At 35.0% G+C, this 16,889-nt stretch overlaps 1 protein-coding gene across 1 annotated transcript in view; it reads right to left on the bottom strand.

Annotated features, from left to right (window-relative positions):
- CTNNA3 (catenin alpha 3) overlaps nucleotides 1–16,889 on the bottom strand; it is a 1,859,096-nt gene that overhangs the window by 653,485 nt on the left and 1,188,722 nt on the right. The window contains exon 11 of the mRNA XM_032138296.2: nucleotides 798–954. Coding sequence (XP_031994187.1) covers nucleotides 798–954 — 157 coding nt within the window. The remainder of the gene's footprint in view (nucleotides 1–797; nucleotides 955–16,889) is intronic.

The raw sequence follows: 16,889 nt of genomic DNA on the forward strand, positions 1-16,889 counted from the left end.
GTATCATGGGTGCATGTCCTGAACTTTGGCAAAATAAACTTCCCAAATTGACTGAGATCTGTCTCAGATTTTGTGGTTCACACATTTCAAATCGATGATGTTTTCTCATTAATATATTCTTTTCCCTGAGGGGAGAAAAATTTGGTTGGAAAAGAAGTGCAGGGAAATGAGAATTTATTTGAAAATCTAGGAAAAACCTAAGATTCTAGGTATTATTTTCTAATATGTTTTGGCCATGAATAGGAGTTTCTTTTATAGACTCATTGTAAATTGTTAAATTTAAAAAGATTACAAGAGATCAGGCTCATAATCCCAGAGTAGACCATGGACAACACAACTGCTGCTAATACATAGCAACATATTGCATCCAGAAAGACAATCAATTAAATGTTTACTGTATTAAATAAAATTAATCTTATTTCGTATTATTCTTTTTTTTTTTTTTTTTTTGAGATAGAGTCTAGCTCTGTTGCCCAGGCTGGAGTGTAGTGACATGATCTCAGCTCACTGCAACCTCTGCCTCCTGGGTTCAAGCAATTCTCCTGCCTCAGCCTGCTGAGTAGCTGAGATTACAGACGTGAGCCATGACGCCCAGCTAATTTTTGTATTTTTAGTAGAGCGGCGGTTGAACCATGTTGGCAAGGCTGGTCTCGAACTCCTGACCTCAAGTAATCCACCTGCCTTGGCTTCCCAAAATGTTGGCATTACAGGCGTGAGCCACCATGCCTGTCACAGTATTATTCTATTTTATAAAATTGACAAGAGTAAATAAACAAATTAAAAGAATAAAAACATACCAGATACAGCAAGGAAGTCATCAATGCTTGTAATGTCATCTACGGCTTCAGTGAGGACATGTATATGATTCTCCCACGTACGCTTGTACATTTCCATGGTGTTTTTGACCACTTGACTTTTGGGTCTTGCAGCCAAAGCAAGTGCAGCATTAATAATCTATAAAGATAAGGATTGAAAAAATTACCTGTTGGTTGCAATGTTCACTATTTGGTTGATGGGCACACTAAAAGCCCACACTTCACCACTATGCAATATATTCATGTAAGAAATCTGCACTTATAATTCCTAAATATATAAAATAAATAAAAAATATTAAAACAATAAAATTAATTAAATTATATTCCTTCATATTAACATAAAAAATAGAATTTAAAAAAGTCTGTAAAGATATAGAATGTTTACTCAGTGATTTCTTTAAATACATTAAGTGTATTAAAATTAGATTATTTAAATTAAATTATGGTTAAATACATCCATCATTGACAATAGGAAAAACAGTAAAATGTCTCCACTTATATACAGTTTATATCGAAAAGTATAAAATGTTTTATATTAATATAAATTATATAAGTATAAATAACAACTTTTATTTTTAAAATTTTCCTATTCCTTCTATTGTTGCAGAGTGAGTTTTTTAAATATAAACTTTGTCACCATAAGCTCCATCAAGTTCACGACACTTCTAAGTGGTGATATCAGGCATTTAATCTATCCTTAAAGAACTGATGATTCTGGGAATTTAAACACATCAATCCAGTCTTTTTTACATTATTAACTGGTGAGAAATGGATGCCTTAAACAGATTTTTTTTTCAAATTAGTAAACAAAAAGAAATCAGAAAGAACCAAATTAGGACTGTAAGTTGAATGTCCAGTGATTTCCCACGGATATTCCTGAAATATTGCCCTTGTTTCAGGAGAGAAATGAGCAGAAGCACTGTAATGGTGAAGAAGGACATTCTGTTGACACATTCTTGGGCATATTTCTGTTAAAGTTTCGGCTACTTTTCTCAAATCACTCTCATAGTAAGCAGATGTTATCATTCTTTGGCCCTCCAGGAAGTCATTTAGTAAAATGCCTTTAGCATATCAAAAAACTGTTGCCATAACCCTTGTTCTTGACTGGTCTGTTTTTGCTGTGACTGGATCACTTCCGTCTCTCAGTAGCCATTGCTTTGATTATGATGTCTTCAGAATTGTACTTGTAAAGCCATGTTTCATCTCCTGTTACAAATCTTCAAAGAAGTAATTCAGGATCTTGGTCCTACTTATTTAAAAACTCCATTGAAAGCTCTGCTGTTGTCTGCAGCTGATCTGGGCACAATGGTTTGGATACTCATTGAGTGGAATGTTTGTTCAACTTTAATTTTTTAGTCAGAATTGTGTAAACTGAACCAATTAAGATGTCTATGGTGTTGGCTATTGCTTGTGCTATTAATCATTGGTTTCCTTCAATCAGAGCATGAATAATATAAATTTTTTTTAATCACATATGTATGTGGATGGGCTGCTTCTGTGAGCTTCATCTTCAACATCATCTCATCCCTTGTTAAAATCAGTTATCAGTTTGTAAACTGATGATTTATTTGGGGCATTGTCTCTATGAATATTTTGTAAAGCATCAATGATTTCATCATTCTTCCACTCAAACTTCACCATAAATATGATGTTTGTTCTTTAATTTTAGCAGAGTTTATGTTGCCTTTCATAGGGGTTTGATATAGTTCGGCTGTGTCTCCACGCAAATCTCATCTTGAATTGTAGTTCTCATAATTCCCATATGTCATGGGAGGCGCCTGGTGGGAGGTACTTGAATCATGAGGGCGGTTACCTCCATGCTGTTCTTATGATAGTCAGTTGAGTTCTCATGAGATCTGATAGTTTCATTAGGGGGTTTTCCCTTTTGCTCAGCATTTCTCCTTCCTGCCACCATGTAAAGAAGGACATGTTTGCATCCCCTTCTGCCATAATTGTGAGTTTCCTGAGCCATCCCCAGCCCTGTGGAGCTGTGGGTCAATTAAACCTCTTTCTTTTATAAATTACCCAGTCTCAGTTCTGTCTTTATTAGCAGCATTAGAACAGACTAATATAGGGCTCTTTTCAAACTGAGGTCTCCAATTTTTAATCTGTCAAACTAGATCCTGTCCACACACATTATCACAAGTTAGTACAAGTTTATTTTGGTGCAAAAATGTTGAATTCTATGCATAATTTTTTCATAAAACACATTTTCAGTAAATGTTTTGAAGACCTCTCATACAATGACAACAATAAACAGAAGCTTTTTCTACTAAATATCCTGAAGACTGTACCTTAAGTCACTTCCTGTCACCACATTATTGGAGGTAAAAGATGGAAAAAATTAGTTGCCTGAGAATAATATATTTAAATCCCCTTTTTTTGTTTCTTTTCTATAAAAGAGGAACATATTAAATTTTAAGGAAACACACTAACTTTAGAAATTACTGTGCAGTATGCCTTGACTTCAGTTTTAGAGTTTTATTAACCTATTAACTTACAATGTACCTTTGTGTATACTGCAATGGCCCTGGTCCCTGGTGTTTCATTGTTCTTGCAATTGGACAGCTATGTACACATGTGGTTGTACTGAAATTATCCCTTCACAGCAAAGTATACTTTTAAAGTACTGGTGTAAAACCCTCAGTGGAGATATGAAGTTATGAATATAAGACAGGCTACATTTTATAAGAATATTTTCAGTTCTGCTGCTGATCCAATTTATCTGATTCAACACTGCACACTGTGAGGAAGATTTATCCTACTTGACTCTTCTGATATTTAGCTTAAATCTAAAAGAAGACACAATTCAGAAGAATTCTTCTAACCCTCTATAAGGCAGAAAAATGTTCATCCCAATGTCACACTCCTAAAATTTTAGCCATATATCTAGAGAAAATAAAATAACCATTCTTAAATCTTCTTCATGTAAAACTAAATCTTTTGTTTAAAATGAATTATGTTGCTTTTTGAGGCATTTTGTTTCTTTAAATTATGGCTGAAGTATTTACATGTCGGTCACTTGACCCTGATAATTATCTAGTCTGTCAGTTTACCTTTGAAAGAGTCTCTTTTAAGTTCGAGCCTTATTATATCTTAACTGGGCCATTCTAGTAGCCTTGTAGGTTTCTACTTCCAGTCTCTATTTGCTCTTAGACATTCTCCTTAATGCAAACACATTTCTTTCTCAAATGCCGAAGTGATCATATCCCCCATTTGCTGATAACCTTTGATAAAATCCTAGTTGACTAAAAACAAAAACCATATTTCTTCTCAGTAATTCATAGTCTAAAACCATCCACAGGTTGGTCCTTACCTACAGTTCACTCTACTATAATAATCTTACTCATTTTAGTCTTTGTTCCAGCCACAGTTTTCAGCTCCATTTCCTTATCACACCACCCATTTTTATACCTCTGTGACTGTTTTTAGAGCTGAATCTGCCTTAATGCCCTTGCTCCATCCCTTTTTCTGCTCTGCTCCGTCTCGGGAAACATTTTTTATACTTAACATATCCATGGAAATATCACCATATACTGTGAAGCCTGTCCCATTCCCTATACCCAGCAAACTGAATTGTTTTCTCCTTTGTGTTTAAAAAATATTTTGTCCATATAAATAAATAGTAGTTATTCTATTGCATGACTGCTCGTACACATGTCTATTCCTGGGTAATGAGCTCCATCATAGGAGGGACTATGTATTATTCATCTTTGCTTCTTGGTATACTAAACATGTTAATTACCATAAATGCTATACTTATAAACTGTCCCTAAGAGAAACTATTCTGCTCGCAGCCCACATTGAGAGCACAGCCACAGGGGGGCAGGTTTGGTATTATTTTCTCCCTTTTCAACACAATGTAGGTCATAGGCAGGTACCCAATTCAAGAAGAGTTAATCTGTCAGCTGGCTGGTGATTGGTTATGAGGTTTGACATAAAAAGTTGTGTTGTGTTAATCAATCTTGAAAATTTGAACTAGAATTTATGTAGAAATCATTAGCTAGCAGTCAAGATCAAAGCTGAAAATTTCTGTAAAGAGCAGCCATCTTATAAAATCAGAACCAGAGGGGGCCAATGGAGCTGAGGCTACAAGTAAACTAGAGCCAAAGTGTAAGGAAGAAGAAACTGTAAATAGACTGAACCTATGATGTTTAAAAAGAAAAAAAATAGGCCAGGTGCGGTGGCTCACGCCTGTAATCCCAGCCCTTTGGGAGGCTGAGGCAGGCGGATCTCCTGAGGTCAGGAGTTCGAGACCAGCCTGACCAACGTGGAGAAACCTCCTCTCTACTGAAAATACAAAATTAGCTGGACGTGGTGGTGCATGCCTGTAATCCCAGCTACTTGGGAGGCTGAGGCAAGAGAATTGCTTGAACCCAGGAAGCGGAGGTTGTGGTGAGCTGAGATTGCACCATTGCACTCCAGGCTGGGCAGTAAGAGCAAAACTCCATTTCAAAAAAAAAAAAAAGAAAAGAAAAGAAAAGAAAGAAAGAAGAAAGAGAGAGAGAGAAAGAAAGAGAAAGAAAGAAAAGAAAGAAAGAAAAAGAAGAAAGAAAGAAAAGAAAGACAAAAATAAACAGGCAAAAGCAAAGTGTGGAGTAAAATAAGCCAGTGGGTGGCAAGAGGAGAATGGGGAAAATATATCAAGAGAGTCAATAACATCAACAGAGAGAAAATGATACTCAGAGAAAAGCAAAAAAAAAAGAACTAGAATCTGACTGTTTTTGAGAGTATCCTATTTTGGATTACAAGGCCACAGAAATACTAATAACGATAATAATAAAATACTAACAAAGTCCATACTTTGCACCATGCACCACTGTTCCAAACACTTTCTATATATTCACCTAATTTTTTAACCTAATTTTTACACCACAATGAAGTAGGTAGGTGTTGTCATCTCCATTTTCAGGTAAGGTTACCAAGTTATTAAGGAGAAGTTGTCAGCTTGACCTAGACTTCATGCTCTTAATTGCCACACTTTACTATCTTCTATAACAATATTATACTAATTTATAACGCTATGAGTTAGTGATGATCCTTAAAACCATAAAGGCATCACTGAAGGAAACATTACAATGCCCGGTGTAAAGAAAAACAAAAGAGAGAGACAGAGAGAGAGAGAGAGAGCGTGTGCATGTGAAAGAGAGAGAGAAAAAATATATATATAAAATTCGCTAAGTTAACCATTTATAAAATTCAGTGGCACTAAGTACATTCACATAGCTGTGCAACTATCCATCTCCAGAACTTTTTAGCATCCCAAACTGAAATTCTGTACTCATTAAACAATAGCTTCCCATTCTTCCTTCCCCCTAGTACCTAGTAAGCTCTATTATACTTTCTACCTCTTTTGTTGACTATTCTAGATACTTCATATAAGTGGAATTATACAAGATTTGTTCTTTTGTGTCTGGCTTATTTCCCTTAACATAATATTTTCAAGGTTTATTCAAGTTGTAGTATGCATCAGAATTTCATTACTTTTTAAGATTAAATAATATTCTACTGTATGTACATACTATGTTTTGCTCACCCATTCATCTGTCAGTGGACATTGGGTTGTTTCCATATTTTGGCTGTTGTGAATAATGCTGTTATGACCATTGTTGTACAAATACCTGCTCAAGTCTTCGCTTGCAATTATTTGGGGTATATGCCCAGAAGTGGAATTGCTGGATTATATGACAATTTTTTTAAAAAGGGGTCTCACTCTGTCACCTATGCTGGAGCGTAGCGGCTCAATCTCAGCTCACAGCAACTTCCACCTCTCAGGCTCAAGCGATTCTCCCACCTCAGCCTCCCAAGTAGCTGGAACCACAAATGTGCACCATCACACCCAGATAATTTTTTGTATTTTTGATAGAGACAAGGTTTCACCATGTTGCCCAGGTTGGTCTGGAACTCCTGAGCTCAGGTGATCTACTGGCCTCAGCCTCCCAAAGTGCTGGGATTCCAGGTGTGAGCCACTGTGCAAAGCCTGACAATTTTACATTTCATTTATGAAATGGCCACATTGTTTTCCACAGAAGTTGCACCATTTTATATTCATATCTGCAATGCCCAAGAGTTCCTATTTTTTCATATCCTGGCCAAAACTGATTTCCTTTTTTGTTTTTTCTTTTAATCCCAACCATCCTAATGGGTGTGAAGTGGCATCTCATTGAGGTTATGTTTGCATTTCCCTAATGATTAATGATGCCGAACATCTTTTCATGTGCTTATTGACCAACTGTTTATCTTCTTTGGAGAAATGTCTATTCAAGTATTTTGCCCATTTTTAAATTGCTTTTTATTGTTGAGTTTTAGGAGTCCTTTACATATTCTGGTTATTAATCTCTGATCATATATATGATTTATAAATATTTTCTCCCACTCTTTGGGTTGCCACTTCCCTCTCTTGCTAATGTCCTCTGGTATACAGAAGTTTTAAATTTTGATGAAGTCCAATTGTTTTTTTTTTTCCATTTTTTTGTGCTTTTGGTGTCATATGCACATTGCCAAATCTGATGTCACGAAGTGTCACTCTGTTTTCTTCTAAGAATTCTATATTTTTAGCCACTATGTTTAAGTCTTTGATTCATTTTCAGTTAATTTTTGTATATGGTGCAAGGTAAGGGGCAAACTTCATTCGTTGCCATGTACTTAAGTTTTCCCAGCACCAATTGTTGAAAAGACTATCCTTTACCCATAGAATTATCTGGGCAGCCTTGTCAAAAATCATTTGACCGTAAATGCAAGGGTTTATTTCTGGGATATCTTTTCTATGCCATTGATCTATATGTCTGTATCACACTAATTTGATTATTGCAGTTTGTAATGAATTTTGAAGTTAGGAAGTGTGAGGCCTCCAACTTTGTTATTTTTCAAGATTCTTTTGGCTACTCAAGATCCCTTGAGATTCCATATGAAATTGAGGATGTGTTTTTTTCTATATGTGCAAAATACATTGTTGGTATTTTGATAGGGATTACATTGAACCGGTAGATTGCTTTGGTTAGTATTATCATCTTCATAATATTAAATTTTATAACTCATGAACATATGATGTCTTTTCTGCTTTTTATGTCTTCTTTAATTTCTTTCAGCAATATTTTGTAGTTTTCAGCAAAAACTACAAAGGAAAAGACATCGGGTAAAAGTCTTTCACCTCTTTCATTAAGCTTATTCCTAGGCATTTCATTTCGTATGATGCTATTATTAAGTGAAATTGTTTTCTCAATTCCCTTTTCAGATTGTTCATTGTTAGTATATAAAGACACACTGATTTTTGTGTGTTGATTTTGTATTATACTGAATTCTGTTATTAGCTTTAAGATTTGTGTGTGTATAATCTTCAGGATTTTCTAAATATAAGAGTATGTCATCATTGAACAGTGATAATTTTATTTCTTCCTTCCCAATTTGGATACCACCAAAAAAATATTTTTTTATTCATTTAAAGTTGGATTTTATCAGGCAAGTAATAAGAAAGGAATTAATTGGATTGATTGAGGTTATAGGAGGAGTGCATAGAACTCCAAGGAACTGCTGAAAGCACTCACCAGCCTCCTTTTTAAATCTGGCTTCTGTTATTCCAAGGATATTCCCTGCCCACGCTCGCTGATAAGGGCTGTGTTTGATCCTCATTTCTCTTTCCTCGTAGAGGCCTGTCCAAATTAGCTTCTGTTAGACCCTGTGCATTAGGTTGTCTGGCACCCCAGACCAAAGCCAGTTTAGTTAGCTTCAGCTGGTCCCGTTCTATCTTCTTTAGGCTTCTCCCCATTTCTACCAATATATATGGCCAAGACCTCAACATGCTTTAGGCTAAGCTTCCTCATATTTTTCTATTAAATCAGATAGACTACTTTTACTACATTCTAAACTCATTTACCTTGGGAAACCCTCGAACATCTAAACTACATTCAGAATATTTAGGATTTTCAGACTGTCTCAAGATTTTCTTTGTGTTCCTCTAGGTATTAGAAGCTTGTATTTACAGGCATCTCATTGGTACAGACGCCTTCTAAGACCCATAAGAGACTCCAGAAATGTGTTCACATTGTCATTTATTCTAGTAAAAGCTGCCACAAATAGTTTTGGGATCCAGCTAAGGGGAAGTTGAGTTGAGGATACGTTTAGTTTGTGTTTACTGAGTAATTTCAGGTGTTTTACAGTCACTTCCCTATATTTTTTACCACCTTCATACTTGTGGTATTGACATCAGATCATGATAGAACCAGTAGAGACTTTGCCTGTCCTAATTATATGTGCTCTCCTTTCAGAAACACCCCAAACAAACTATGCTAAAACAAAGACTGAATTATCTTCTCAGTTTCTACATAGAAAGTGACATTACAAAATAACTTGTTGTCATTTTAGAGGTGATCAAGAGTGTGCAGTGAAATAAAGATAGAAAAAAAGAAAAGAAAAAAGCTTATGAGGATGGATCTGACACATCATTTATACAAATATATTATTTTTCTGGATTTTGCTATATTTTGATATTTGACAGCATTTTAAAATTAGTATCTAATTGGTTTTTGTTTTCTAAATAAATGTTCACTTTTTCTTAAGGCCCTCAAAACTGTGTATACTTTAGGCTCCATACAGCCTGGCCTATCACAATCAACGTATTATTTATTTATTATAATTTTTTTTAAGACAGAGTTTTTGCTCTTATCAACCAGACGAGAATGCAATGGTGCGATCTTGGCTCACTGCAACCTCCACCTCCCAGATTCAAGCAATTCTCCTGCCTCAGCCTCCTGAGTAGCTGAGATTACAGATGCGTGCCACAGTGCCCGGCTAATTTTGTTTGTATTTTTAGTAGATATGGGGTTTCACCATGTTGGGCAGACTGGTCTTGAACTCCTGACCTCAGGTGATCCACCCGCCTTGGCTTCCCAAAGTGCTGGGATTACAGGCGTGAGCCACCAAGCCCGGCCAAACAGTGTTTTTTGTTGTTGTTGTTTTGTTTTGTTTTTAATAAAAAAAAAAAACTATCTTCTGAAATGATAAAATGAACACATATTCAACTGCGATATTTTTATTCTTTACAGAGAAAAATGACTTCTTTCCCTTCAACTTCTTTTGATGTGACAATGGTTTTCTTCAAAAAAGTTATTTTGCTTTTACTATATGTGTAAAAATGGAAGAATAGCATAGTAGTTATAAAAATAACATTACTGAGGACCTGCAATGTGCCAGGCATGTTTCTAATTACTTGATTTGTATTGTTTTTCGTCCCCTGAGAAAGATCTTATCAGTATCTCCAATGTGCTGACAAGACAATGGAGGCACAAAGAGATGAAATAACTTGCCCAAAATTATAGGAGAAACTCTAGATTGGAAGCCAAGAGGCTCAAGTTAAAGTTTCACGTTGCTTTAAATTTATTTTGCGTCCATAAAAAAGCCATATTACCTCTCCAGGACCTATTTTGCCAGAAATATAGGTATGCGTACACTGGGGTGGGGTGTGGAGACAGGGTTTGAATTAGCCCATGCCTCAGAGGTTCTTCAGATTTTAACATTTGATTTAATGCTGATGTACACACTTCTCTTGAAAGATTTCTAAAAACAATTACTTAAAATGTGAAAATAAATCTACGTAATTTAATTTTTCCCAGAGATAGTTCAATATTGGCATTGATACAAATAATCTTAAAAATTTTAGTTAATATAACAAAAGCACTTTGTGGATTAAAAAGATGATTTATATGTAGTACCTATAGGTCTGATTACCTCAGTGTCACGGCAAGTAGAGAAAATTAAAATAACTAGATATATGATGCCTCAAATATATCTAAGGTTGTATGTGAGGTGAATTTATGTAACATCCACTTAAATTGGTAACATCATCATAATTTCAGAATTCTAGCAACTGGAGTAATGGCATCAAATTCAATGCTTTAACTGTGTTCATCCTTTTCTCAGTTGCTTAAATGATGTTCCACTACTACCAAATATTTCTCACTTTCTATGTAGTTTTTCCACATTTCTTTATTTTGATAACGTTTTCTATTTTACCTGCTCTCATATTATACTTCATCTATGGCAAATTACCTTTACACTTCAAATTATGGCATGCAATACTTCCCACCATGAATCTCCATAGTCAGAACTTTATGTTAAATAATAAAAGCATTTCAGAGTAGGGGAGGGTGTGGTGCTGAGGAGACCTAACCTGCCATAGACTCCAGGTTTACAATTAATGAAACTGCATTCAACTTTGGCCTCACAACCTTTTCTGTAATCTTCTTACTCCATGAAGGGATGATCCCTGCATGATGGGATCACTCACACGGAAACTTCTCACAAGACTCTCATTTGCCTTGGATAAACGTATAAGAAACCAAATTATCCTATTCTAGGGGTTAAAAGTATTTTTAAAGAAGAGAAGGCGACAAAGTTTATTTCTGGGAGGATAGAGCTTTCTGTGAAAGTATATGCCAGTATAAATTTTCGTATCTCATAAAACATACTGCTGAAGAGGAAAAGTTCAACCTAGGACTATTTCGGTTATGGAAAATGTAATAAGCGGGAAAAATAATGCTCCCGGGAGGTCTGTAAAAGGCAATAATTCCACAGGAAAATCAAAACATTTATTTTACTGTCTTTTATACTAAATATTAAGATGGGACAACCTTCCAAATTAAATAAGTAAAAGAGGAAAAGAATATAAAATGCATTGTTTGTGATAATAAAACAAAATCACCAATACGTAGGTTTCATAGACTAATAAAAATAGAATTTGGAGTGAGGACTCCCATTTTAATCCAGCTCCATTACTTAGTTTTGTGTGGCTTTTTGCTTACTCTCTAAGCCTCAATTTCCTAATCTGTAACGATCATTAAAATGCTTGTTACAAAGGTTGTTGGTAGAATTTAATTAGATTATGGTTTTTTTGTTTGTTTGTTTGTTTTTGTGAGATGGAGGCTTGCTCTTTCGCCCAGGCTGGAGTGTAGTGGTGCAGTCCCAAAAATTCAAGAAATGCTCCAGCCTCAGCCTCCTGAGTAGCTTGGATGACAGGCACCTGCCACCATGCCCAGCTAATTTACAAATGATTGCTTCTATAAAGATAATTTGAGAACAAAATACAAGAATGCTTTAGGGATTTAAAAGGATGCTATTCGCACAAATATATATGCACACAGAATTTATAATTTTGTTGAACTCAACAATCATTTTAATATTCCAATTTTTTAAAGTCTGAGTTAAATATAAATAAGAAAAATTGAATCTACAGACAATTTTTTAGAGTTTTCCTGTAACATAAAACTAAAATAAGAGAAAAATTGCCTTAAAACTATCTGATACCAATAACACATATTACAGTTTAAAGTAATAAAAATACTTTAACTGGAAATGATGAAAAAATAAACATAGACAACAGAGATTTTTTGATCCATTATAATTTGCTACTCGGAGATTTAAAAAGTTTAGAATTTGGAGTGGAAAAAAATTGGTACTATCTCTCAAATCATTTCAGTTCAAATGGAGAAATTTAAAATGAATTTAATATTTTTGCCAAATCTCCTTTTTTTAAAAGAATTTTATGTCAGAAACATCTACAAAGTTTCTCTTTAATGTACCATCCAATTTCATATAGACATAAAGTCAAAATGTAAGCTATTCACTAATTGCCAAAGTGTGTTTCATATAATAAGAGGTTGGCAAAAGTTAAAAAGAAAAAAAAAGGCCTGGTGCAGTGGCTCACACCTGTAATCCCAGTACTTTAGGAGGCTGAGGTGGGCGGATCACAAGGTCAGGAGATGGAGACCATCCTGGCTAACACGGTGAAACCCCGTCTCTACTAAAAATACAAAAAATTAGCCGGGCGTGGTGGCGGGCGCCTGAAGTCCCAGCTACTGGGGAGGCTGAGGCAGGAGAATGGCATGAACCCGAGAGGCAGAGCTTGCAGTGAGCCCAGATCGCGCCACTATACTCCAGCCTGGGTGACAGAGCGAGACTCCGTCTCAAAAAGAAAGAAAAAAAACAAAAGGCATGTATTTGAAATGCCTGACTGCTTAGGATTAGAGATATTCTTTGTAGACTTGGATTCAGCTTTGGTTTTAGCACTAAGAAGAGTTTGCATAACACTAAGAAATTTAACTTTCTTAATTGTCAAAGGATTTTTGCTCTGTGTCTACCATTTATCTAAGTTAGAAAGCATAAGACAGGAGAAACTCAGAAAATATTTCACTTTAAGTGTTCTAAGGGAGAAAAGTCATGCATAAATATTCAATAAAGGACAACACGTATATGAAATCTATGTAAGCAAATGTTCTCCCTGAGTTGCAAGGGCATGTTAAGAAAATATGAGTACAAGGTATAAATAGGGTTGAAATAGGGTTGACTTCTTTTTCTCATTCCTCTCTCATTGTTCATGCTCTTGCATGCTCTCCTTCTCTTTCCTTCTGATGGGTTCCTAGAAATTGTATTAATATCCTTGACCTAATATTTTGACCTCCAAGATACTATGTCCACTGCCGCAACCCCACTCTACGCGATCATTATCTCTCAGTGACAACTGAGGTAGCTTCAGTTCTGTTCCTAGCCACTCTCTACAAAGTGATATTTCCAAATTACTAATTTCACAAAGTTCCTGCCTCCTCTTTTATCATAGGATCGAAGTCAAAGTACTTAATTTAGCCCGAGGCCTTGAAATATTTGGCCCGTTTATTTCTCTAGCATTATTTCCTATCAGCCCCCCTCGCTTTCCACTCCTCCTTGTCTAGGGGCATTTGTCTATGCTTTTCTTTCTGTAGGGATTTACCTCTTGTTAGGTAACTCCAATTCATCCAGTAGGGCTCACCTAAAGCATTATTTTCTCACAAAAACTTTATTAAATCTAGGTCCGTTTCCTAGATTGTCATGGGTGAGCATTTATCTCACTATCTCAAATATATCAAATCTAGGTCAGGTTCCTGGATTGTCATGGGTGAGTATTTATCTCGATATCTCAAACTTTATCAAATCTAGGTCAGGTTCCATCTAGGGTGAGTATTTATCTCACTATCTCTTCTCATTAAGGAGATGTTCATTAGAGTGATCATCTGATTAATGACTAATCTCTACTTTCCACTGTTATAAAAAAGCAGTGATCTTAATGTCTTTATGTTATTTCCCCAGGGTACGTGGAAAGTGCCAAATAGAATCCCTCTTCCCATGTAACCAAGGCTCCAGTCTAAGGCTCCTTCTACTTTGCAGGCCTAGAAATTTATTAAAGGCTTTTCCCAAGTGATCAAGTCTATCCCTACAGCGAACTCTTGTACCAGTAGCTATGGTGATGAAAATATGTCTATATGGTCAGGCATAGAGGTTCATGCCTATAATCCTAGTGCTTTGGGAGGTCCAGGTGGAAAAACAGCTTGAGGACAGGAGTTCAAGACCAGCCTGGGCAACACAGCAAGACCCCATCCTTACAAAAGAGTTAAAAACTTTTTAAATGTACATATCATTGTATTTTATTTATAACTCTGCAGTCACAAAAAATAGGGCCACTACTAAAGTGCACATTCAACAGCAAAGTGTTCATCAAATATCCATATTAAGTTATTCTAAAGATTATTCCAAGTGAATCACCAGGCTTTCCTTGTTGATCCATCCTGTGCTCAACTCTAGTGAGTCTGGAGTTAGCAAAAGGTAAACATTAAAGTGTCATTTCCGCCATGGAACTGCTATGCTCAAAGATTGACCATTTTGCTATTTCTTCAGATTTTAATTACATTACTTGGTTAGCTAGAGGTCAGAACAGGAAAATAAGAATGAATTCAAGCTGGAAAGGACATTTAGAAATACTGTAGCAATTTTACCACACATTTAGGGTAAGAAAAGCTCTATAATCTATTTAAATTGACCTGAAACAAAGTTCTTTATTACCAATATAGGTGGTAGATTAAAAATAGAGTATAATAAAAATAGTCAGATGCTACTATTAAAAGGGAATATTGGATTTTCCCAACTAGGATTTTATAAAAATCATATATATATATATATATAATATATATATATAAATCATACATTTATGTTTATATATATATAAATCATACATTTATGTTTATATATATATAAATCATACATTTATGTTTATATATATAAAAGAGAAATAAAATTCCCTGAGAATAGAATAGTGTCTTTCTTAAATTAGAAGCTTTGTCTATAGTTTGGGCAACCCAATCTTTGTATCTTTTTCCTTTAATCTGTCAAATTGGTAATATATAAAATTATTCAGTAAATTATATCATAATAATTTAATAAATTATAGTATTTACTGAATAGCAAAGATCATTGGGAGTGATTCGAAAACATAAATTAACTATACGAACTTCAAGAATTACTATATTAAAATTAACTTATTTATTTTCTAAAGTTATGAAGTATTAAAGTTTGGAAAGAACATCTTTTTCATTCTGGAAATGGAAAAAAAAACATGTTTTCTCATTAAATAATTACAAACATTACCATTTAAAATTTACTACTCTATTGGAGAATTCCTCTTGGCCTCAACAGATTGCAAAAATTGCTAATGTTTATTTCATTCTCCAGGACCTGGAGTCCTTAATTGCTGAAGCATATTCACTGGCACATGCAAAGTATTGCAGTGATGCACTACTTATTGTAATAATTACATATTAAAGAAGCAACAGCCTACATTCAGTCAGACTCACTTTGTGAGTTTACTTCTTAAGGGGGAAAAAAAACCCCTGAATTACCAGTTACAAAATGAGTTAGCTGATAGACAAAAATTACCCAAGGAAAACATAATCATAATATACACTGGAAAAGAGCTCCTCTTTGTTGAGCACAGATCTGCAATTTTTAATTTAAAGTGTTATTTTGTTCAGGGCAGGTTGAGCTGTAACATGCCTCATAAGAGATAAATAGTGCTGTGGTTTTTAATTACAGACTTGAATTCACTGGGCTATGTATAGAACCAGGAATAAGGTACTACTGTTTCCTGGGAGTTGGACTATGTAAATTAGATTGAGTAGTAGGACACAAAGCTATGAATAAGAGGGAATTATCTCTGGGGAAATACAGGTGATAAACCTACAATGGCTTTTAGCATCTGGCAGGGTCTATTTGAAGAGCTAATGTCATTCTATGTAATGGATTAGGAAGAACTGGATGCACTCCTTATGCAGGCCAAGCATAATTTCCATGATGACTGAGTCTTCTAACATATCAGACACTATAGCTGCCTTCAATTTTCTAGTCTCATTTTCAACCCTGTGGTGAGGGATGGGGAGGGAGAAGTCTGTATTTCTTCATAGTCAACTGAGGCTACAGCAGCTGTGAAAGCAAAAAAAAAAGAAAAAAGAAAAAAGAAAAAGTAATTCCTAATTCTAGTATTCATGAATGTAGGCAAATAAAGAAATGCATCCAAAAGGAAATGTTCAGAGTAGTAATAATCTCAACAAGAAGATCGCGGTCAATAGGATCAAATACTGAAGACTAGTCAAATAAGAGAAAGAAATAGGGGTTCCTAAATTTTGGTACTTATGCAGATACTAATGCCTTTAACAGAGAAGTTAAAGGTAGAAAACCTACAACAGTAACCTGAAAGTAACATGATGAGAAAAAAATGGATGATAGAGTAGATTATTTGTAATTGAACCTAAGTTTATTTCATAGGTACTTATTCTTCATTGAGCGTTACACTAAATTATACACTGTAGTTCTTTGTACCTCTCTCTTTCTTTCGAACTCTCTCTCTTCTATTATACAACTAGGTATATAGGAAGGAATTTTATGTATCCTAAAATGTTTAAAGTGACATTTACGTGGTGAAAATAAGCTTCACTCTTCTGGGTCAACTGTGAAATAGCATAAAAAGCCCGAGGTTAAATTAGAAGCAAAGCATTTTCTGTCAAACACAGTTTTTACTGAAAAAAAAAGACTTACATAAAATGTATAACTATGGGTGGCTCATTTAGTTGTATATGGCAGAATTTTTTCCCTTACAGAAATTGTTTCCTCTTTCCAAATAACTTGAGTGGTTTCTTCAGTTTGACAAATGGTTATAAAAACAAGTTTGCAGCATAAAAGAAAAGGTGGCAATCAGCTCCTGCACAAAACCTGATTATTAAC

The sequence above is a fragment of the Hylobates moloch genome, unplaced genomic scaffold (assembly GCF_009828535.3).
Source record: "Hylobates moloch isolate HMO894 unplaced genomic scaffold, HMol_V3 SCAFFOLD_3, whole genome shotgun sequence".
NCBI lineage: Eukaryota > Metazoa > Chordata > Mammalia > Primates > Hylobatidae > Hylobates > Hylobates moloch.